The 21,357-nt window shown below is 35.4% G+C and overlaps 2 protein-coding genes across 7 annotated transcripts; one reads left to right on the top strand and one right to left on the bottom strand.

The window, feature by feature from the left end:
• Positions 1–102: 102 nt before the first annotated feature.
• LOC113735457 (7-hydroxymethyl chlorophyll a reductase, chloroplastic-like) lies at positions 103–9,562 on the top strand. Of its 6 annotated transcripts, none has more exons than XR_011841522.1 (19): positions 103–253; positions 467–575; positions 744–828; positions 2,157–2,268; positions 3,007–3,091; positions 3,211–3,252; positions 3,373–3,451; positions 4,354–4,405; positions 4,502–4,564; positions 4,800–4,897; positions 5,526–5,561; positions 5,642–5,703; positions 6,119–6,146; positions 7,087–7,166; positions 7,309–7,378; positions 7,463–7,520; positions 7,611–7,661; positions 8,734–8,798; positions 8,889–8,947. XR_011841522.1 is itself a non-coding variant. In XM_027262461.2 (19 exons), the coding sequence occupies exons 1-19, from the start codon at positions 178–180 to the stop codon at positions 9,165–9,167; spliced, it is 1,386 nt and encodes a 461-aa protein (XP_027118262.2). In that variant the 5' UTR covers positions 103–177; the 3' UTR covers positions 9,168–9,562. The 6 variants fall into 6 exon arrangements, 4 of the variants coding, with proteins under 4 accessions (XP_027118262.2, XP_071938185.1, XP_071938187.1 ...); XR_011841521.1 differs by having other exon boundaries at positions 7,608–7,661; XM_027262461.2 differs by lacking the exon at positions 7,611–7,661 and adding an exon at positions 9,077–9,562 and having other exon boundaries at positions 8,889–8,983.
• A 5,193-nt stretch (positions 9,563–14,755) lies between these two features.
• LOC113720285 (probable indole-3-pyruvate monooxygenase YUCCA3) lies at positions 14,756–17,159 on the bottom strand. Its single transcript, XM_072082087.1, has 3 exons — positions 16,286–17,159; positions 15,720–16,091; positions 14,756–15,211 (listed from the first exon to the last, which is right to left on the bottom strand). Exons 1-3 carry the CDS (start codon positions 16,970–16,972, stop codon positions 14,984–14,986), a joined length of 1,287 nt encoding a protein of 428 aa, XP_071938188.1. The 5' UTR covers positions 16,973–17,159; the 3' UTR covers positions 14,756–14,983.
• Positions 17,160–21,357: the final 4,198 nt, after the last annotated feature.

Here is a 21,357-nt window from a genome sequence, read left to right as displayed (position 1 = left end):
TAGGCGCTGTCAATTCTACACCTATAGGCCATTACAGTTTACCAATACAGTTACAGGATCCAAAACGACATCGTCGTCTTGGCGTGGCTCATTTTCACCGTTATCCAATATTAATGGCGCCTAAGTAGCTTTTACACACAGAACACACACTTCTCTTCAGTCCTTGCACCTTTCTCCATGGCCGTAGTCAGTGGAACGTACTGCCCATTTCCCTCTCCCCCCTTCTCCTTCTCGGTTGTTTCTTCCTCCAAAGGTCCCTCACTCTTTCTCTGTCACACTCTAAAACACACACAAAATCTCACGCAAGTTATACAGAAAAAGACACGTCTTGAGTGTTTAAGAAAATGTTTGATAAAAAGCTGAAAAATAGTTTCTTTCTTTTCTTTTTTTTCTCTTCAAATATAGATATGTTGTGCATGTTCTTCTTTTATGCTCATTTTTGCTAACGCTGCGGAGAATTTTGCAGAAACAAGTTCAAATTCAAGCTCAAAGTCAGTGAAATTAAGGGAGGACTGGAGGAAAAAGTCCAGACCAATTCCTCCTGGTGGGGTCTATCCAGCAAAGGACCACTGCAGGTTTAAATTTTCGCATTTTCTTGAAAGCCCTTGTTGGGAATCATTGTATTTTTTTATTTTTATAAAGAATAATCTACTTGGATTTTGTTTCTTTATGCTTAGTTACAGTAACGGTAATTAAATTTTGAAGTGGCTGAAATTGGTTCCCTTGATTTATTGGTTTGGCAGTAAATGCGGGTTGTGTGATACTTATTATATTGCCCATGTCAAGAATGCTTGTGCTTTTCTAGGAGATGGCATGTCCAGAATTGAAGTGAGTTTTTCCAGCTTTGTCTATTTATCATGCTTTTTAGTTGTCCAATTTCTGTAGCATACGGGGATAATATTTTGTATGATATGGAACTAATGTTTTATTTAACAGTTTAAACCGTTCGAGCGTGCAATATAAAGCTGGGGGAGTGATATTATTTCTTAATCTCCATCTATTGGAATGAGATAACAGGTGGCAATCATAATTAAAGTGAGAGGCTTATTGACTATTAGTATATTGTAACAGCCCGAACGGAGTGGCTAGCTGGAAGAATACCATCCTAAGTTTTACTTACTTATAAAAGAATCTCTAAGTAATCTATTTGGAATAAATGCAATTTGATCTCCCTCCACAAACTCCCTATGTCATCTGTAAGGATTCTAAAGGTAGCTCCCACCGTGCATGGTGCGGCTTTTAGGATTCTGTAATTCGTAGGTGCATTGTGGTAGTCTCTACAATAGCCAAAGTGGAGCATTAGACAGAAGTCTGTTGGCTCCCACCTAGAACATTTTAGCTTGTCCTTTGGTGGTTCATTGATCTGAAACTTTGTCTCTGAAGTCAAAAAATTCTTGCATATGAAATCTTTGAGAATTGGAAAAATGAAGTACAAATGTTGTTTGATTAAGTACTCTGGAACCTTTAGCTTAGGAAGAAAGTAGTTAGCTATACAAATTTTCTACTAAATCAAAGAATTCTCTCTTTCTAAACTATACGATGTTCATTTTGACGAGCTACTTAGCATGTAAAGATAGGTTTGTCCAACATTCAAGTCTTATTTGTTGTGCCACATTTTCTTCCTTAGGCCTCTGAGCCATCAATAGAGTTTGTACTGGTGCTAATGTTATGCAGCACAGATTCTTGTGAAATATTTAAATTTATAGTCACGTGAAGTAGATGAACTCCTGTAGATATGCAAAAAAACCAGATTCTTTAAGAGGATGTTAAATTTCTCCTTTCTACAAACCTTGTGACTCTACTCGTGATTTAAGTTATTTCTCATTGGCATTTGCTTCAGGATAGAGTTATGTCTAAATTTAAGAATTAAATTTTATGAAGTCAATTAAGCTGCATAGTTGTTTTTTGGATGTGGTAGACAATTGAAATTACGCACCAAATAAATGTTTTCTCACATGGTAAGAGATAACCATAATGCTATATATCTTTACATTCAAAGTGTCCTAGGAATTTCCTCCTAAGCCCTGGTTTAGCAATAGTGACTCTTTGAGATCGGTAAAAAGTTTCCAGTTTTGTGCGTGCAGTATCTTGCAATAACAAATATTTCTTGACTGTGAATTACAGTCTGTGCTGTTTTCTTGTTCGTTTTGCCTTAGGCCTTAGAACAGATGGTCCATGGCCGAGGGAGGAAAGCAGATTCGCTGGATGAGGTGTACCTGGGGGTCTATGAGAATCTTTTGTATGCTCGAAAAATTAAGCCTGTTGATGGTAAGCATATTGAGTTCTTGAACACATTTTATAAGTAGAGAAATTTAGATGCTAGATAACTAACTTGATGCTTTTGTCTTTTATCCGGTGCTGCTACTTCTTGATAGAGGCTCATCTGAGTTTATTTGGAAGGAGTTTGGTGATTCCATAAAATATTATAGCTAATTAAATAAAATGCCCTTCATTTAGTTTTATCATTAATGTTTTTCACTCTCAAGATTTCTATATTCCAAAATTTTTAAATAAATCTATAATATAAGAGTTTTAATAAGAGTTACAAAATTATTGTATGTTACATTTAAACTGTGTATATAATCAATTTGGCCAATAGAAGCGAAATGCAGGCAGCGAGGATCTTCCAGACGCTTTTGTACTTTTCTTCTTTTGCCCCTCTATGTCTGTGATTTTTCTATTCTTGTAGGTGAAAAATTGGCTGAAGTTGGTTTTCTGTCAAAACATACCTGTCTTAAGCTAACAGTTATGATGAATTCTTTTTAATCCGTGTATCTGGCGATTCCGGCTTTGATTTTGAGGCATCTTGAATTACCTGACAGATTCTTTTTGATATGTATTAGGTGATTTATATGTCCTGATTAATGCTGTTGAATAACTCATGGCTCTGGTGATTGCGGCTTTGATTTTGTGGCATCTTGAATTGCTCGACAGCTTTATGTCCTTTATTCTTTTTGAGATGCATTAGGTGATTCATATGTCTTGACTTATGCTGTTGATTTGTAGGAGCTCAGTGGACTGGAATAGTTACAACAATTGCCGTGGAAATGCTTAAAACTGGCATGGTAGAAGCTGTTATTTGTGTCCAGAGGTAGTTTACCATTTCGTGATGTTCCAAGAAGTTTGTTTATTCTACAATGGATTTAATTTTGAAAAGTTTTCATTTCTTCTGTTGTCTGGGTTCCTAATTCTCTCTTTAATTTGCTCAAGTGATCCTGAAGATAGATTTACCCCAAGACCTGTCCTAGCAAGGTTTGCTGAGTTCAATTTCTCACTTCAGCTTAGTCTTCATTTATTAAGAGACCTCTTCATTAAATCTTTTCAAATTGCCTTCTACTTATGTTCTTGTGTCTAATGTTGATGTACATGTAGGACACCAGAGGAAGTCATAGCAGCCAAAGGTGTTAAGCCTACACTATCCCCTAATCTTAACACCCTGGCCCTTGTTGAGGTTCTTCCTACAGCTCTTTAGCATTGTTACTTTCTATTTATATCTTTATACATATATCACACTTGTGGTACTTATTGTTAAACTAACTCAGCTTAGCTGACATTAGATGGTATGCGATAGAGCCTTTGTTGAACTGAGAAAGTAAATTGACAGAGTTGTAAGTGTTGAAGTGCTTCTCATAGAAAAGTGCTTCAATTTTCAATTTCATCAAGAGCAATTTTGCGCCAAACCATTGCCCACAAAATGTGCTTATGAAAGTTGCCACAATTTTTAAATCATCTCGCATGGTTTTTTTTTTGAAGGTCCTCCTGCTGGTTCATTTGAGCTGAGTTCCTTTTTGTCTGCAATGATATGCATGACCAAGTATTTGAGCCTTTAACCTGTACAGAAGGTCCTTCTGCTGGTTTATTTGAGTTGAGTTCCTTTTTGTCTGCAATGATAAGCACGACCAAGTATTTGAGCCTTTAATCTGTACACGAATGTTTTCTTCTTGGTTAGTGATGACAAAAGTCTCAATTGTGAGCATCCACATTTTTCATTTGTCTTCCCATTTCAGTAATTCTTCATGTTTGTTACTTGTGGACTGCGAGATGAATTTTAATTGCTGAATTGCCTCTGTTAGTTTTGATTACATGCATTAAAAAGAGAATACTATGTCAATATTCATAAATAATGCATGAGCTGAGCAATGTTTCCTTTCGATCTTCTCTTGGTATTTCCTGGAAGCATTAGTTTCTAAATCTTCTTTAGTATAGTCTTTCCTTTTTATAATTGGATTTCTGTGTTTCTATGTTTTAATTTGATGAAGTGAGTCATTGGTGGTCTTTCATGTAACTTCTTCACTTTCTGCATATACATATCTTGGTTTTGGTCTCTATTAATTTGGATCTTCCTTGTGACAGGCAGCTGGAGTGAAACGCCTTCTTTTTTGTGGTGTAGGGTGCCAAGTGCAAGGTATTACATGTTTATCATCTGGGTATGTGCTGATTTCTCCAGTTTCTTTTTTGTGACTATTACTATCATAATGCAGAGTAATTTCTTAAACTGCAGCATTGAGATCTGTTGAGCACCACTTGAATCTGGAGAAGCTTTATGTTCTAGGTACTAATTGTGGTAAGTAGAAACTCAATCATGGGAATACATGATTGGAATTGAATTGGAGTTCTCTAGTGACCCAATGTTCTGCTTGCCAGATATCCTTTTGCTTTTAGCCCTCAAGCTTGTGCTTGATCCATAGTAGTAGTTCTGCTTGTTGTTTGAGGGGATTAAAATAATCTTTCCCATTTTCTTCTCCACTATGTTTGCTTAGGTCTTGGATACTGATTCTTATTTTTCCTATTTTCTATAGTTGATAACGGAACAAGAGAAGGCTTAGATAAATTCCTGAAAGCAGCTAGCAGTGAGCCAGAAACTGTCCTCCATTACGAGTTTATGCAAGATTATAAGGTTCTATATCTTTTACTCTTGCTTTTTGTGCTTCCAACCTAACAGTTTGGCAGCAGAATTATATGGTTAATTTGTTTTTTCTTCCACTAAAATTTTAGAACTGAAATAATATTTTCAAGTTTGAAATCTTGCCAATGTTGAACAGTAGAAAAATGTGCAGTTTTGGTTTCTTTTGAACATGATGAACACTAAAGTTCATATCAAACTTAATGAAAATGCTTACAATTATTCGAGTCTAGTGGTGTCTGAAAAGTTTGTGTCTTGGAGTTTTTGGAGTTCAACTGGTGAACTTCGAGATGCAATACTTGGTTGTGAGGTAGTTTTTCAATTCTGAACTATCTCTTTGTCTACCTATAGTTCTATATAAGTGTGTATATTTTATCCTCCTATGACTCATTCTCCTCGACAAAATAAAATCAGAATTGGGTAGCTAATCTAAATTGCTTTTTCCAAATGAATTTGACTTTTAAGATACTTATGAGCAGTTTTGCTGGTTATCTATAAGTACATGTTCTTAAATATCTAGGAAGGAAAAAGTACATATTAGTGCTGCTCCACTATAGTTACCGATGCTTACATATTTCGATTGCCTATGCTCAAGAATTTTCTCTCTCTAACACTTTGATAGGTTCATTTGAAGCATTTGGATGGACATATTGAAGAGGTAACACCCTTATCCTTCTTTTAGCTTCTAAACTCTTGGTAGTATGCCACTTCATCGAAATTTATATTTCACTAAAGCAGGTTCCCTATTTCTGTTTACCAGCAAATGATTTAGTAGATGCCATTGCACCATCTTGCTACAGGTAATTGCTAGTTGGTTATTGAACTCATTGGAATTATTCAACTGCATGATTATCATTTAATTGTAATTACCTCCTAGAGATTCATGATGCATATAACTGACATGTCAATGAAGTGGGTGTCATGCATTTGGTCAAGAAAGATTGTCTTTGCAACTAGGCCTGTTTTTTAAAGCCAGTTAGGATTAGAAAATGGTGATACCTAGTCCTACGTGCTAATTTTGTACCATGATGGTGATTATCATTCACCATCTTAATGTGTAATCACAGCTGTTGATAAAATTTGTTTTTATATCAATTTTATGAGGTTTTTGTTCTTTTAAAATGTTTATATTTCTGTCAGAAAGTTGTGGCACTCTTCAACTTATTCTTTCATATAAGCTCGTGCTAAACTATTAGCTTTTGTTGTGTCTTACAGCTGTTTTGACTACACAAATGGTTTAGCGGTGAGTTTTTTCTACCCGAGTCTGGGATAGAGGCTTGATGTTTATGTAATTCATATATAATGAATGTATATGTGCCCATTTGTTGTTTACAACTGTGCCAAGTTAGAGAATTTGGATTTGCGGCCTTGTTCTCATTTGCTTTAGATTTTGCAAAATCTGATTATGAAAGTGTTTATAGCGAATAATCAAAATCAGCAAAAGCTACTCCTTGGTAGATTAGGGATTTTAGCTTTTTGGATCTGTAAGCTAAATGCAAAAGCAAATGAGAACATCAGAAAAAACTGATTATCTAAAATCAGAATCTATATTCAGCTAAAATGATCAACCGAACAAGCCTACGGGCTTAAACACATCCTTTGTAAGTCTTCTCACTGGATATGCGTCCTTTAAATCTCTTATAGACATATAAGTTTGGGTAGGCCACTTTCTCCTTTTCTGGTTGCAGCTGAAATTTTGAATTTTAAAAACATTCAAAAAAATGCCTTTTTCTAGCTCTGAAGACAGAAAGGGATGGATTGGAGGTTCTGTAATGTAACTGCATTTTCTAGTTTTTCAATTATATACATAATAAATTCTGATGTTTTTTTTCATAACCTTTTACTGTTTTAAATGCACTTCTATATGTTACCTTACTTGATCTATGGCCAGTCACTAACAGTATTTTCCCCTAGTTTGTTATGGACTAGCCCTACTTGTCACCACTCCGTTCCCCCTCCCCCCCCCCAAACACCAAAAAAAAAAAAAAAAAAATTGAAAGAAAGCCGTTCCCCATCTTTCTCTATACACTGGTGATTTCATCTCCTTTCCCTTAGAAAATAACAATAAACATCTTCAGAGGCCTTGTCATGATTGATAAAAATTGTATATCCCTTTGAAATTGTAGCTTGTCTTCTTCATATGTCAAGTGAAACGTCTTACTACTCTTCTTTGACTACATCAGGATTTGGTGGTGGGATACATGGGTGTGCCAAAGTATAGTGGTGTCAGCATGACACAGCATCCACAGTATGTTACTGTCAGGTAAACCAGTGCTAGCAGCTGTTATGCTGTGCATTATGTGATTTTTTTCTTAGCTGGCACATTTAGTATTTTTTCTTCCTGTCATACCTTAATTTGAGATAAAGTTCCTAAGGTGCTGTCTTTCCTTTTATTCAAATGGAAGAAATGAAAGAGGACGAGAAATGCTGAAACTTGTTGAAAACCTTTTGGAAATTACTCCTACAACTAGTCTGGTAATGCACCATACTCCAGCTAGTATGCTTTTGATTTCAAGTAATCCTAGCAGTGAAATTGACTCAAATATGTTTGTTATCCAGGGGAATCGACAACCATTTGTCATGGAGACAGTGAAGGCAGACGATAAAGCCAAGTTGGGTATGTTGTGATTAAGTTTGTCCATTTTATTCAAGAAATGCATCTCATTTGACCTGAAGCAGTAATATATTCACTCTTCCTTTATAGTAGTACTGGCCCTCTAGCATCTGGATTTGAGATCAAAGAATGCCTGCTCATTATGTTTGTCCCTCTCATTTATTTGCTTCTCTAATGTATTCTTTTTCTGATCTGTAGTAACACCATAATCACTATTCTCTGTTTATTTTTCATTCTATGTTTTTTCGATGTGTTTCGTGAGTTTGGAATGTTGAGGGCGTTTTCTCTTATCGTGAATACTGAAATATCGCTTTACTAGGCACATAAGTAATTAATTCCTGAAAGTAGACTTTTTAATGTCAATCTTTAGATCTTCAAGTCAAACTTGGATCCATATTTTCCTTAATCTTCAAGTATCCTTAAACCGTTTAGTTTCTTTGGATATTAAGTTCATCAATGCAGGCCTCCATGTCTTTTTGTTGGTAAATGAGTTGTAATTGTTTTATGAAGGAATGAAAAGTACTTTGGATTTGATTTTATCATAAAGAATTGCTTAGAGTCTCTTGCTTTTCTACTTTCTTCCCTGGTTTCCTGTCATTTTGGCCTTGCTAGTTTCTACAACTAATATTTTGTCAATAAATTCTGTCCATAATCTCTCTTTTTTGGTGCTACATCAATACCTCCAATGGATTAGAAGTTTTAAAAGAGCTTTGAATGCATAGAGTAGAGGCCATTTAATATATAATAGAGCGGTGATAACATCCTTCTACCCTGATTCAAGCTACTGTCTTTTGATCTAACTTGAAGAGAACAACTTTTCCCTGCTTAAAGAGACATATTAGCAACAAGGAAATGCATCTTTTGCCTGTCTTACACAGTCGATGTTGACATAATTCGCATTATCTACAAGGATACTATTGTGTAAGAACTGAATAGCTATCTATCTGCCAGTCAACTCTCTTTTTTAACGACTCTGTTTTTGCATCGGACATGGCAGATAAAAAGCTCCAATTTGATATGCTGATTGTTTGTGGGCATTGGCATAACCTTCTAGCACTACAAGATTTAGTGCTTTTCTCATGATCTCTGTTAGATTCAAGATTAAATTTGTCTTTAAATCATGAAAGAAATGCATGACAACTTGTAGTTTCCAGATTAACTTATAAGTTCTCACTTTTGAATATTTCCACCATGCATATTGTTATTGATTTCCCAGGACAGGGTCCTTCTCAACCTGCCCCAAAGTTTGTTGGCAACTTTTTAGCATTTGTATTGAACTTAGTAAGTAGTAACAATTCCACTTACTTAATTATTTGTCAAGCGGAGTGACTGTACAGAAGTTTACCATTATTACTGTTCCGTTTGCTTCAGATTGGCCCAAAAGGTCTGGAATTTGCTCGTTATTCATTAGATTACCATACCATCAGAAATTATCTGCATGTAAATCGCACATGGGGAAAACAAAGGTATCCTTTCCTGGCATAAGATTGAAGGCTCTCTCTCTCTCTCTCTCTCTCTCTCTAATTTTTCTGGTTTATATCTTATTTTGATGTATGCAGAGCTGATAGGCACATGCCATCATATGCAAAGAAAATTGTTTCTATTTATAACCAGAATGGGGAAATTGATCATATGCTCTTGACTAAGTGATGAAAACACAGCAAAAGGTGGAAATTCCCTTCACATTCCCATGTATGAGGGCTTCCGTGCATTGCTGCTTCCATATATGGTGATGGGCTCCTGAAATGTGGCCATGTAGTGATAATGCCACATTGAAGGCAAACATCATAGTTATTTGAGGTCAGTCTTTATTCCGCTCCAAGTTTCATCAGTATCTGAAGTGGCCAGCATTTAATAGAAGAAAAGGTTTTAAATTCTGAGGAAATGGGCTTTTGGCCTATTTGGTGGACCCTCATTTATCCTGGCAGTTGTAAAATTTCAAACTGTCTGAATTGTGTACAAAATGATATTTTCACTCACTGACCCTTATCATTCCCCAGGCTTGTGTTAGATTGAGTTCAACTCATCTAATTTTTTGCCCTCCATCTTAATTCGTCTCCAGAAAAGAGTAGTACCAAATGTTGCTTTAGATTTTGTAATTAGAGATACTTGACTGTTCTGCACAAAACTCATTGCTTCACAGCAAGTCAAACTAATGCTTGTATGAAAACTTGGATCAAGAAATTCTGATTATCAGTAGTGCACTAATTAGAAAAGAAACCAACCTAGCCAACAACTGTTTTTCTATTATGCATGAACTCCAAACCAATTCAAATGTTTTAGTAATTTTTATTCCAAAGAAAAGTTTGACTGAACCAGTTCCTTTTTTAATGTGCGATTCAATAAGACACATCATAATCTGAGGATACAATGAAATTTGTTTTCCCTATAGTAGTTCATAAAGGCAATATCACGTGATTTTTTTTTCTCAAGTACCTGTGACTTGAGTTTGAGACCTCATGGCACTTGATTCTTAAATTACTGGATGCACACTGAAAAATGGACTTTATTTCTAGAGAAACAGTTTATGGCCTTGAATGGAGATTTTGATCTGTCATTTTTAAATCATGCTATCTCATTCTTCAAGTGATTGTTATTTTTTAATAGAATAGTTTAGAGCTGTTTAACTCCTTTGAATCGTAATTAATTTGTTTAACATTAAAACTTTTGAGATAGATGTCAAAGCATGAATTGCAGCTGTAAACAAATTTTGTTAAGTAATCTATGCCTCGTAAAACAAACTAGCAGATTAATAGAAAAGAAAGATAAAGAATAATAGGAAAAAGTTAAAATTGAATAGCAGTAAACCATATGGGTACATGTGGGGTTATTTCACATAACGTTGTTAATTGTATTGAAATCTTAAAAACAAAAATATTGATTGTTTTATGGATCATTAGTGTTCCAAAAGTAAGGAAATCGTCTTCGGTTTGTTAACAACCCTCTCTTATTTCTCTCATTATCAATTCATTACTTGTTATTTCACCAGAAAGTGAGGGAATCCGTGAGTAATAATATTATCTCAGACATGGCTCACTGAAGATTCCATATATAGTTTTTTTCTTAAAATTTAATTGGGATAATCCATTAATACTAAAAGGTACCTCTCGCTTGTCTCCACTCTACTTATGAAACATTGCAACCTTCCCTATCTAAGTTTTTTGTTTTGTTAAGTCATTATTAGCTTCCACTTGGTGGTGTTAAATTGTTCGGTATTGCTTTTGCATATATCTTGCATTGGCACTTGTTCTTGTGCACCAATAAAGTAATGATGGGTATAATAACCTGTGAACACAATGAAAGGAGGACAGAAATATACTTATATAACCTTCCTTGCCAAGCTCACATAACCATAGTTTGAATTTTGCATCATCCCAATACATGTGTTTTTAAGACAAGACTCTGCATGTTGTTTTAGAATCACTTGGAGGAACCTTGCATTAGGCATGTTAAGTGCACATCCTTTGAAAGCCAGAACATATGAGTATTTCTTTAAGTGGATTCTTGAAATTTGAGTGCATCCACCTGATATCCCATCAACGCTTAGGACAGGTGAGATGGTGGTAGATCACACTGATGCTACTGTGTAGTGCATTGATAGAGGACAACTAGTGAATCCGATGACAGTAGCATGAGTAGTCACCTTTTTTTTTTTTTTTGGGAATCCCTTCCCCCCTCCCCAATTCCCTCCCACCCCAACTGACTGGCCAGGGGATTGATCCCCTGACCAGTCAGCAGGGAAGGGCTTTAACCCCTTCCCCTGGCCACCAGCCCGAGAGCTGGTGGTTGGGAGAGTCACTTGATAATTGGATAGTCTTAAAAAGTCAAATTTATGTGTACTTTTTTTGCTGGGGACATAAATTTGACGTTGTGTATAAATTTAGTCACATAAATTTGACATAAGTTTATGTTGACATAAAAAGTATAAATTTATAGTACCTTTTTTCAACATAAATTTCTGTCCACAGCATAAATTTTTGCTGTGGACATAAATTTTAAAAAGTCCAAACGTTGTGTAGCCAGAAAATGCACAACATGCAGTCATAACCATTTTAAAAAGGGACCATAGCAATCGTCTGATTTGCAATTTGTCTTTTGTCTAGAAAGATAAAAGTGGGCTCAAGCATGTATAGCTTGATAAACCTTCTAACAAGTAGAACAAGTGAAGGAACTGATTTTTCTTCCATGTTGAATGTTCGCTATATCTTACGCAGATGAATGAGCATTGTTGTCAACAATGGTAGCAGCACCTTTCAACTTGGTCATAGTTCATGTCCCATATGTTCCATGTTCCACGCCCTTATAAATGTAAATTTTGTATTTAATCGACAGTTAGTTTAGAAGTCAACTAAGCTGTGTGACTCAGATAGATATTCCACAAATTCTAGCATGGCTAAGAATGTGATAGGGCCATGATTTTCCAGTTAACTTTGCTCATTGTATTCTGAACTTCAACTTCTATTAGCGTTCAGACTAGTTTTTCTTTCAAAAGAGATCGCCATGTTGGAATGTTCACATTGAGCATACTTAATAGAGAGTTTTTAATCTGAAGAATAAGTTTGTTTACTGGTAAATTTTGCATGGATTTCTGTTAATAGCTCAGTGTAGTTTATGCTCTCCAACATCCTTTATCAGGTTTAGTATTATTTGTGAATCTTCCTAGAGGGAATTACTAGTTTACTGAGACAGGTCCTGTATGGAGTATATAATTTTCTTAGCTCAAGTAAATTGGTTTCCTCACACAAATATTTTTGTTATCCTCATGCTTTGACAATACAGTGGTCTTTTATCTGGGGTTGCAAATGACTGCTGATAACTGTTCCGGTTCAGATAGGTAGATTAGTACTTGATCAACTTTGTTGCTTGAAATCAATTGACTAAATCTGTTAAAACTTGCTATTAAAGTTTTCAGTCTGCAAACTAGTTTGAGCTATGTATAATCCAGAGTGCCGCAGCTAGTTCATATTCTTCATTAGGTCAACTGTTCTGCACTGATGAACTCAGATGACAACTCACATCTTACTGGGGAGGGAAGGGAAGTTTGTTTAGTCATGCATAGGAATGGGTTTAGATTCTTTTGTTGTCCTCCTGTTTTTTTTCCTTCTGAAGTCTGAGAAAATGTCTGGAACCTGTCAAGATGGATGCCAAAAATGATTAAAAAACTTCATCCTTGTAAGTCCTTTGACAGTAAAGCTTCTTGATGTACCTAGTTCAGTCCTCTGATGTATTCCTGTAATTCATCTGATTTAAGCTCGTAATCCAGCTAATGTAACCTGTACTATATTACATTGAGATATAGTCAAAATGAAGTGCACGAATGCTTTGGGTATGATTAAGGAAACATCAGAACTTAAATGACCAAAGGACACAAAGTACCCACCGTCTAATTTCTATCCCTTGTAGCCATTAAAGGACAAAATTAAGCGTGAAAACATCTTGGAAATAATTGTAGATATATGGCAACTTGAAATGGTTATATTTTTCGAAGGTAACTCTGGAAGAAGGACAAAAGGCATTTGCCCACCATCAAATTTCCAGGACTTTGAAGCTATCAACAGATATCTGTCAAGATGCATCAAAACAAGTAGGAATGGGGGTCTTTTTTTAATGAACTAGAGGATGTTGAGTAGTGTTTGTGACCAGATCGCGTGTCTTTTATTCTCTTGGAAATAGCAATATTTAAGTAGGACATTGCAGAACTGAGGACAACTGTAGAATGTTCCAATGCAATAAGACAGAAGTACAACTGTAGCTTCCATATCACTGACTGGAACTAGAGCAAAATTCAAACACGATCTTTCTGTGGAGCCAAGTTGACTAAGGTGAGCTTAAGTTCATGTTCATTAAGGTTTGAGGTTGACAAGTTTGTATTTTCTAATGAGATTTTACTGTGTGGTGGTGGAGCAATTTTAGATGGGCCACTTATATAAAGGCTTTAATGCATGGTTGAATCAACAGCATGGGTGCACATATGGGGTGTCTATATTTTTGCACTGCATTTTAACTTTTTCTTCCAAGTTCTATGTTAAAAGAACCCATGTTGGTCGATTGCTCTATCGGAAATGAAATTATGCTGGATCTGCAAACCGAAAATTGAGGTCACTAATTGTTTGTTGAATTTAGAGAGTTTATGAGCAAACATGCGAAGAAATCTACTTAGCTCCTGTTTATATCTGAAGTATAAAGTGATGAAAAGAAAGCAAGATTATGTTACATTGATTTTGTTTTCTGTCTGGATGGAAAAGAATAATATCAGATAAGTTAGCTATTACTCACTTCTCACATGGAACATTACGCTCATGTCTGTTTATGAGTTAGGCGGTATTGACTGTGGAGCATAAATGTTTATCTCTATCCGTTTTGTGCTAGAAATGAAAGATGACATTTTGCAAATTGGATAAACGTATGTATTGTATTTTGACTTTGAGAAAGAAATTTCTGGATGAAAAGGGCTTGGAGCAGTCATATGACACCTTGGGAGTGAAGTGGCTGATCCGTTTAATTGCCTCCATGGAATTGAGGATATGTACACCTCTTAACCATAGGAGGTGACAGTGACTGGCAAGATTCATGTGGCATTCATTCAAGGTATAGAAAGGCTATTTTCCATAGGTGGGAAAACATCAGAAAACTGGGCTGTACCCTTTGTTGTTGAACTTCTTGTTCAAGAATTAAATTAATAGAACTCTGATGATCGGCCTCTCCAGTTTTGACTTGAGAGGAGTAAAGGGATTCTCTCTTCTTTGCCTCCTTTTTCTCTTCTTGTCTGTGGGCTCTATCCATGTGCTAGGCAATATGGATTTTACCAGAGTTTTACATGTACCTCCTGAATAAAAACAGTGAAGAGTCGGTATCGCATTCAATAGGTTAGAGATGCTGGGGAATTATGGATACAGGGTCCACCACATTTAAAAGGGTCCCTAGATGGACCAAATTGTGGAGAGATAGATCCCACCTGCTCTATTTATTACTTCTTGGACCAAATTTGTGGAGTCAGGAATGTGTTAGTCTTTGTCTTTGGTAAATATTACCCTATTGAAATATAACAACTCTCTTGCATTTAAAATGCAGTAGTACAAATATGCCAAGTCTTTGTCAAATTAGGTCTGTCCAAGTGTTTTGCATTGGTTTCTTGATTATGCTATAGAGAGGGTGTAAAGGAGACAATTGAGATAAAGCTTTAGATATCAAAGGAATATGGACTTTTGTACCAAAATGTCATTCACAAAAGCTAGGAGGTTAAAAAGCCTCTTCTTCCTTTTATTCAAAAATGCCCAAATCATGTTGGGATTTTCCCGGAGAGGGCTGCTCTCTGTTTTTTGTGTCCTTTTCTGATCAAACTATGCCAACCTAAACTGAACTACTTTCTTTTACAAAGTACAAATATGCAAAAAAAAAAGAAAAAAAAAAAAGAAAGATGAAAGAAACATTAGACGATGAATTAGAACCTTGACATATACTTGGAATTATGACTTGCATGTTCTTCTATTTGCAAGGGACAAAGCACCTTGGTTCTTCTGTTTTAGTTCCTGTTTCCAAATTTGGCCAATATCTTTTGATACTCTAATGGCATCAAAGGATGCACCAGAGAGGCCCCTCCTGGTGAATCCAACTGCATAAAGCCCTGCTTTTCCTTTCCACCCATTTGGAAATGGAGTTTTTGGGAATCCATCAACAGAAAAGAATTCATTTTCCTGTAAACACACAAAAATTGTCAGGTCCCATCTAGAAAATTTCTCAGATGAGATCTAAACGATAATAATAACCAAAAAAAAAAAAAAGTACGCAATGAAAGAAAAACAAAAAATGTTTCTCAATGTTGGCAATTTTCTTGGGGAAAGGAAACCAACCGACTATTCTATCCATAGAGTTTAACAGTTTAAGGGAAAAAAAAAACACTAAAAACAGGGGTCACATGCGGATCGGTGGCGGTTTTCTGCACATTTTCTGCAGATCAGAAATTATTTGGGAAAAGGATAATTATTAGAAAAGAGAAGCCAACTGAAGACCTGACCAGACTGCTGCATACTGACCCAAGACAAGATTGGACAGAGAATCTAGGAGAAACCAACTTCCATAACGGTCACATGAATCCACACAGAGGTAAAACTGACTTGACTAATTAAGTAGTAACTACACTAGTATTAAACAATAAAACAAAGACACCTAAAAACACATGCAAATTCTAGTTTGAGTTCTCACCTTCAACCATGAGGGGACATTGCTGCGATATCCAGTTGCCAGAATTACAGAATCAATTTCAAGAAATTCTCCATTTTCCAACTCAACCCCCCCTCTGAAGAACTTCTTGATCCCAGGGACAATCCTGATCTTACCAGATCTAATTTTGTCAAGTGTCCCAATATCCAGAACAGGGGTCTTTCCTTCAGTATTCTTGAGCTCCAGAGGACCTGTAGATGGCCTTTTTATACCATACTTCTCCAAATTTCCCAGAATCAACCTTGTTGCAGTGACCAATATCTTGTCCACAAGCCAAACGGGTAGCCATTTCATGAATGATACTGCTAGTTGGAATGTTGATAGTCCTAGAATTTCCCTTGGCAAGACATGAACCTGTGGATTTGTGACCAAAAAGAGTTAGAATTTTGTTATGTAGAAGTTAAGTGTAATTGCTTGGTTCCTCAAGCCAGAACATGAGAACAAATGTTCCATAACGTCCTTATGTTGCCTTCTGATATGCCCGCTTTTGTTTTTTTTGGGAAAAAATGAAGTGAATCTAATTGCTCAATGTATGATGGTGGACTTACCGAGCTTCGAACTACCATGGATGGCATTGCATTATAGTTGCAGAGATCAAGTGAAACCTCCATGCCTGAATTGCCACAACCGGCCACCAACACACGTTTTCCTTCATAAGCCTCGCCTGATTTATAGTCACAAACATGCATGACTTCGCCAAAGTCTTGTAAGCCTTCAAACTCTGGAACTACCTTCTCTGCATTCTCTCCCGTTGCTGCCACCAGCCAGCTGCAGATATACTCGATCTCTGAATTATCGCTTGCAACGACAGTCTTGATTCGCCATGAACCACACTTCTGATCATACTTAGCAGATTGTACTGATTCATTAAACCTCGGGATAATTTTAAAGTGTTTAGCATAAGATTCGAGGTAGTCAATGAACTGATTCTTGGTGGGGTATTCTGGAAATTCTTTGGGAAATGGAAAATAGGGAAGTTCACAGAATTGTCTTGGAAGATGAAGTTTAAGGCGATCATATGTTCTGTTTTGCCATAGAGAGGCAATGCAGCTGGCCCTTTCAAGTATTATGAATGGAACACCTTGCTGTTGAAGGCCAGCTGCCACTGCTAAACCTGACGGCCCTGCACCAACGATGACAGGGCCATTCACCAGTATTCGTCTTCCTGCAAAGAGTTCATCATGTTCTGAAGCATCAGCCATAGGTGGAAGACAAAGATTACATTGATTATTCATCAAGAGTTTGTTGGAACTTGTGATGGAGCTTAAAAAAGAATGAAAATTATCCGAACTGAGTCTACTTTCCAAATATAGCAAAGCAAATTTGTCTTTAATCTTTGTCAAATGATGGATAGAGGACAAACAAGAGCAGAAGGAGAAGAGAACTGGGAAAGGAATGAAGTGAGGAAATTGGTTTCAACTTCCAAGAGAAATGTGTGGAGGGGGTTTAGACGAATGGAGAGATTTATATAGGGGAGGTCAGGGCATGATGGCAGCTTGTAATTAGGATATGACAGTGATGTTTTCATTGTCCTTAGCAAATGTGACACTCACCTATTATAGTCTTATATTTGTTTACTGAATTTAAGACACATAAGAGGATACCTAAGTATCCAAATCAATTTTATTTCTAATACTGCTTTGTGGCATACATACATACCTGCTAGACGATTAATTAGTTTACAGACTTGCTCTCCATTTCTACCCAAAATTTTGCTTTAGAAAAAGACTTGATTTGGGATATGGAGTCAACTTCAGAGTGTACCATACAATAGTTATTACGTTTTGAAAATTGAAGCCTATGAACAGATGAATCATTACAACGTGTTTCCTCTCTGAAATAGTTAGTTGGCAAATGGCTATGATTTCTTCATGAGTTTTACAGTGAGAACTACTTTCTAGCCTGGAAGTAAAGTTGCCGGACTTGAACATGTTTTCTCTTGCAAACAACATCAGTAAATGTAGGGGAAACTAAGAAAGACTATGACAAGAACTGTACAAGACCTCTACTACATTCAGCCATAATTCTCAAAACTTTTTGGTAGTCTTTAAAAGAAAAAAAAAAAACTGAGCGTTGCAATTCTATAATTACCTGATATATAGAAAGCTATACGCTGCAGTTGTTAATAAACTTCTTAAAACTCCATAAATTTCTCAGATACAATGCGGAAGAGACAAAGAGTGTTAAAGAAAATGAAAAGAAAAAAGAAAGAAGAAGAAGAAGACTTCTCCATAAATTAGATCCAAAAACTCATATTTATGTGAAGGAAGGAAATATGCAAGAAACTAAAACTGACAACCATAAGAACTACATCACTTTTTCATGGAAGTGATTTACTACTTTTACACTACCCAATAGTAAAAGGCTTCTGATCAATGCTTCAAGAGTCAAGGTTCAGGATGAGAAAATTAGAAGTTTTCAGACTGATCTATTCCTACAGCTACACTGTTTAAAAAAAAAAAAAAAAAAAGCTGATGGTCCCCTTCTCTCAACACCATCAGCCAAGCTTATCATTCTTCAAGAAATTGTTGCTGATCGAACATTCAGTCTTTTGCTGATGATTGATTTATATTTTAACTGATTATTTTCTTGAAAAAAATTCTAATTAAATTACCCCCCCTCCCCAACCCACAAAATACCTGCAAAAGGAAAAAAGGAGTGATAGTGATCAGACATGTTTCCTACTGCTTCTTAAGCTGACTAAATTGGTAAGTATCACGTTTTTATTTTTCACTCTCTACCAGCAACAGCCCTTCATTAAACCATTTCTTAAGAACTACTATAGAGTAAAACAGGGATAGGGTAGGTATGATTGGCCTTAGGCGCAATTGATACAATTGTAGTGCTCTTTTCATGATTTGGTGTACATCCATATAACTTTATTGTATTTCATAATTCGATATATAATCACATAACTTTTGCTGTACGTCATGAAATATAACAAAATTATGTGAATGTACACCAAATCATTAACTATGCATGCTCCAAATCCGAATAAAAATTAAGAAACATTCGTGTCGAAATCGAGTTTAATTTAATAAATGGCATAGTTTCTCAACACATCAAGAATACCATATATAGAGGTTTTCCTTTGAAAATTAGTGAACTACCATCCACATTAAACTTTTGGTTCAGGTTTTTGGATTGCATTGCTTCGCTCAGCAAGTGGCAACCCCCGGCGAGCTCTTTGCAAAAATCCGAAGCTATTTTGGATATGAAAAGTGAACATGTTTGCATGGCTACAATGGCAGATTAAACAAAACAACTTGTACTATTTATCATAGTTGCACTAAAGTGGTGAGAGATATTCCAAAACTTTATCAAGATCCAAAAGAATTCGTTGGCCTGGCTGCAAAACAAGGGGCTCTTCATCCAACAGATTTTTCAGATAAAAAATTCCTGGACTATACGGACTAATCTTCCTACTGGTAGAGCTCATCAAACCCCAATAATTAGTAATAATAATTTCAAGATTTGAATTCCAATTCTCATGATGCAATTCTACAATTCTGTCCTTTTGAGCTATGACGGCAATTCCTCGAGTTAATGCTGTCTAATTTACTTGTTTATTTTAAGTGGATATAAGTGCATGCTTATTAGTTAAACATACAACTAGACTTTGCTAATGATGGCAAATTTAGAAAAAGTTTTGTAATCATGTTGCATCAGTTACCTAATATTTTTGTAGAATTTCTTGGCAATAGCATGCAAACAGTCTTTTAAAAGATCAATACAAAAATGTAGTAACAAGTCAGATGTGTTTTGCTTTTAGGAGAAGCAATAAAGTGGAGGGACTGTTTCATACCCTATGATTTATGAGAGATATGAAGATGTAAGTTCAAGAACTTGGATTCAAGTTTCCATGTTGGAATTTGCATTTTGACATCCTTGATTTCAAGAATTATATACTATCAAGATTCTTTTTACAGATATTAGCATAGAGACTTGCGCATTCCGGGGATGGCAACCCAAGAAATTTTGTAAAATATTTTTTTTTCTATTTTGTGAAAATATATTTGTATATACATTAATTTGATTTACTAGGAGAAAACTCCATCAAGGTTTTGCTTTTGAAAATTTTCATAATTGAATTTAACACTTTTTAACCTCTTAGTATTGAGAATTCTTAAATATTCTTGTCCAATTTAATAGAAGATTTTGTGCTAAAAGGGGGATAATCTTGTGATCCAATGAAGTATAATGAGGACGAAGAGGTGTTGACAAAGGGTTGTGATGATCGAAATGGTTGTTAAAATGGTAGCAAGATGGAAGTATTTGGAGTGGTTGAGGTCGTGAGATTATGTACAACTAACATTATGCTATTATTTTAATTTGCATGAAGCAATTTTCTTTAAAAAAATAACTCTACCACCTTGAGAAAAATTAACAACATACATGGCGTAAATAAAAGTTCTATTAAGGAGTTTTACTTGGAATTGTGCATTCTTTACTTTGTAAAGATGCAATTGAATAATCCATGTAGAGTGAAGCATAAATTGAGGATACGGGATCAAATAAAAAAAATTTTGTTATCTAGGTGATTTCTTTTTTTTTTTTTTTTGGTCTGTCTAATAGGTGCCTGTTAAGAAATATTGCAGGTGCCATATTTTTTAAAATGCATGATTAATTAGTTAGAGAAAATAAATAAATACAAGGGAAGGTGGGTAAAATTAAATAAGGAAGGCATATAAATGCAAGGGAGAATAATAATTGTTAATATGTGTATATACATAGTAAGTTAGGTGAATTTTACGTGTATCAACGAGTTAGAAAAACTTTTTTTTTTTTGGCATTTCATTAGGGAACTTACACCCTGGTTAGAATTAATACATGTAATCTTCGAACCTCCAAAATGTAGGCTACTAGATGAATTTACAATAGCTACATACACACCCCTGCTGACTAATCTATTCGTCAAGAATTATAATATCTATTCGGCTAAAAAAAGTCATTTCAAGATAAGATTTATTCTTGCTTCAGATAAAGGAAAGAGATCGTTAGGTATGAAAGGGGCCTCAATAAGTTAGATAGGATGAATGTTTTTCACATTCGAATCTGTAAATGGCTTGAAAAAGAGATAAGACTCTATATCCCGGGTACTGTAGTAAAGTTTTAGTTGTTAAACACGTTGGTATCATTTATCATTAAAGGGTAAATAAACAGGCATTAAACTAAGTGTGTACATATGAATGTACTAGGTAGCAGAAATCTAAAAATATAGAGGCTTACTTTCGGCCGTTATTGTCAAACGCAAGTTAATCTCACGTGCTTCCTTGTTTCCTTGCCTTCTTCTGGTCCATTCTAATAAAATAAAATATACGTAAAAAAAGAATTAGCGCAAGGGAGCCTGTAACCTATGTTTAACCAAAGAGACTGTTTTGTAGATAGAGTATCACAAACTGATTATAAGTTAGTTTAGAAACTCTTCTGGCAAATACTAAGGGTTTTCTTCCATCAATTCATAACTGAAAATAATAAATCTGACTAATTAATTAATTTGATTGATTATTTGATTTAGTGAGATATCAATTAACAGAAGATACCAATCAATCATTATTAAATAGGAGATATTAATCGTTAACGAAATATCAATCAATTAATTAGGATACCAATCACTTTA

The sequence above is a fragment of the Coffea arabica genome, chromosome 3c (assembly GCF_036785885.1).
Source record: "Coffea arabica cultivar ET-39 chromosome 3c, Coffea Arabica ET-39 HiFi, whole genome shotgun sequence".
NCBI classification, from domain to species: domain Eukaryota; kingdom Viridiplantae; phylum Streptophyta; class Magnoliopsida; order Gentianales; family Rubiaceae; genus Coffea; species Coffea arabica.
The sequence above is the reverse complement of the archived record's forward strand: the minus strand, read 5'-3'. Positions and strand labels throughout refer to the sequence as shown.

Excerpts from the sequence above, each read along its gene's own strand:
- LOC113735457 (XM_027262461.2), top strand. The coding sequence starts at position 178 with ATGGCCGTAGTCAGTGGAACGTACTGCCCATTTCCCTCTCCCCCCTTC. Across the intron at positions 2,269-3,006 it reads AAAAATTAAGCCTGTTGATG|GAGCTCAGTGGACTGGAATA; the intron begins GTAAGCATATTG and ends GTTGATTTGTAG. Across the intron at positions 7,521-8,733 it reads AGACGATAAAGCCAAGTTGG|GACAGGGTCCTTCTCAACCT; the intron begins GTATGTTGTGAT and ends TTGATTTCCCAG.
- LOC113720285 (XM_072082087.1), bottom strand. The coding sequence starts at position 16,972 with ATGAATAATCAATGTAATCTTTGTCTTCCACCTATGGCTGATGCTTCA. Across the intron at positions 16,092-16,285 it reads CCATGGTAGTTCGAAGCTCG|GTTCATGTCTTGCCAAGGGA; the intron begins GTAAGTCCACCA and ends ACAAATCCACAG. Across the intron at positions 15,212-15,719 it reads ATGTCCCCTCATGGTTGAAG|GAAAATGAATTCTTTTCTGT; the intron begins GTGAGAACTCAA and ends GTGTGTTTACAG.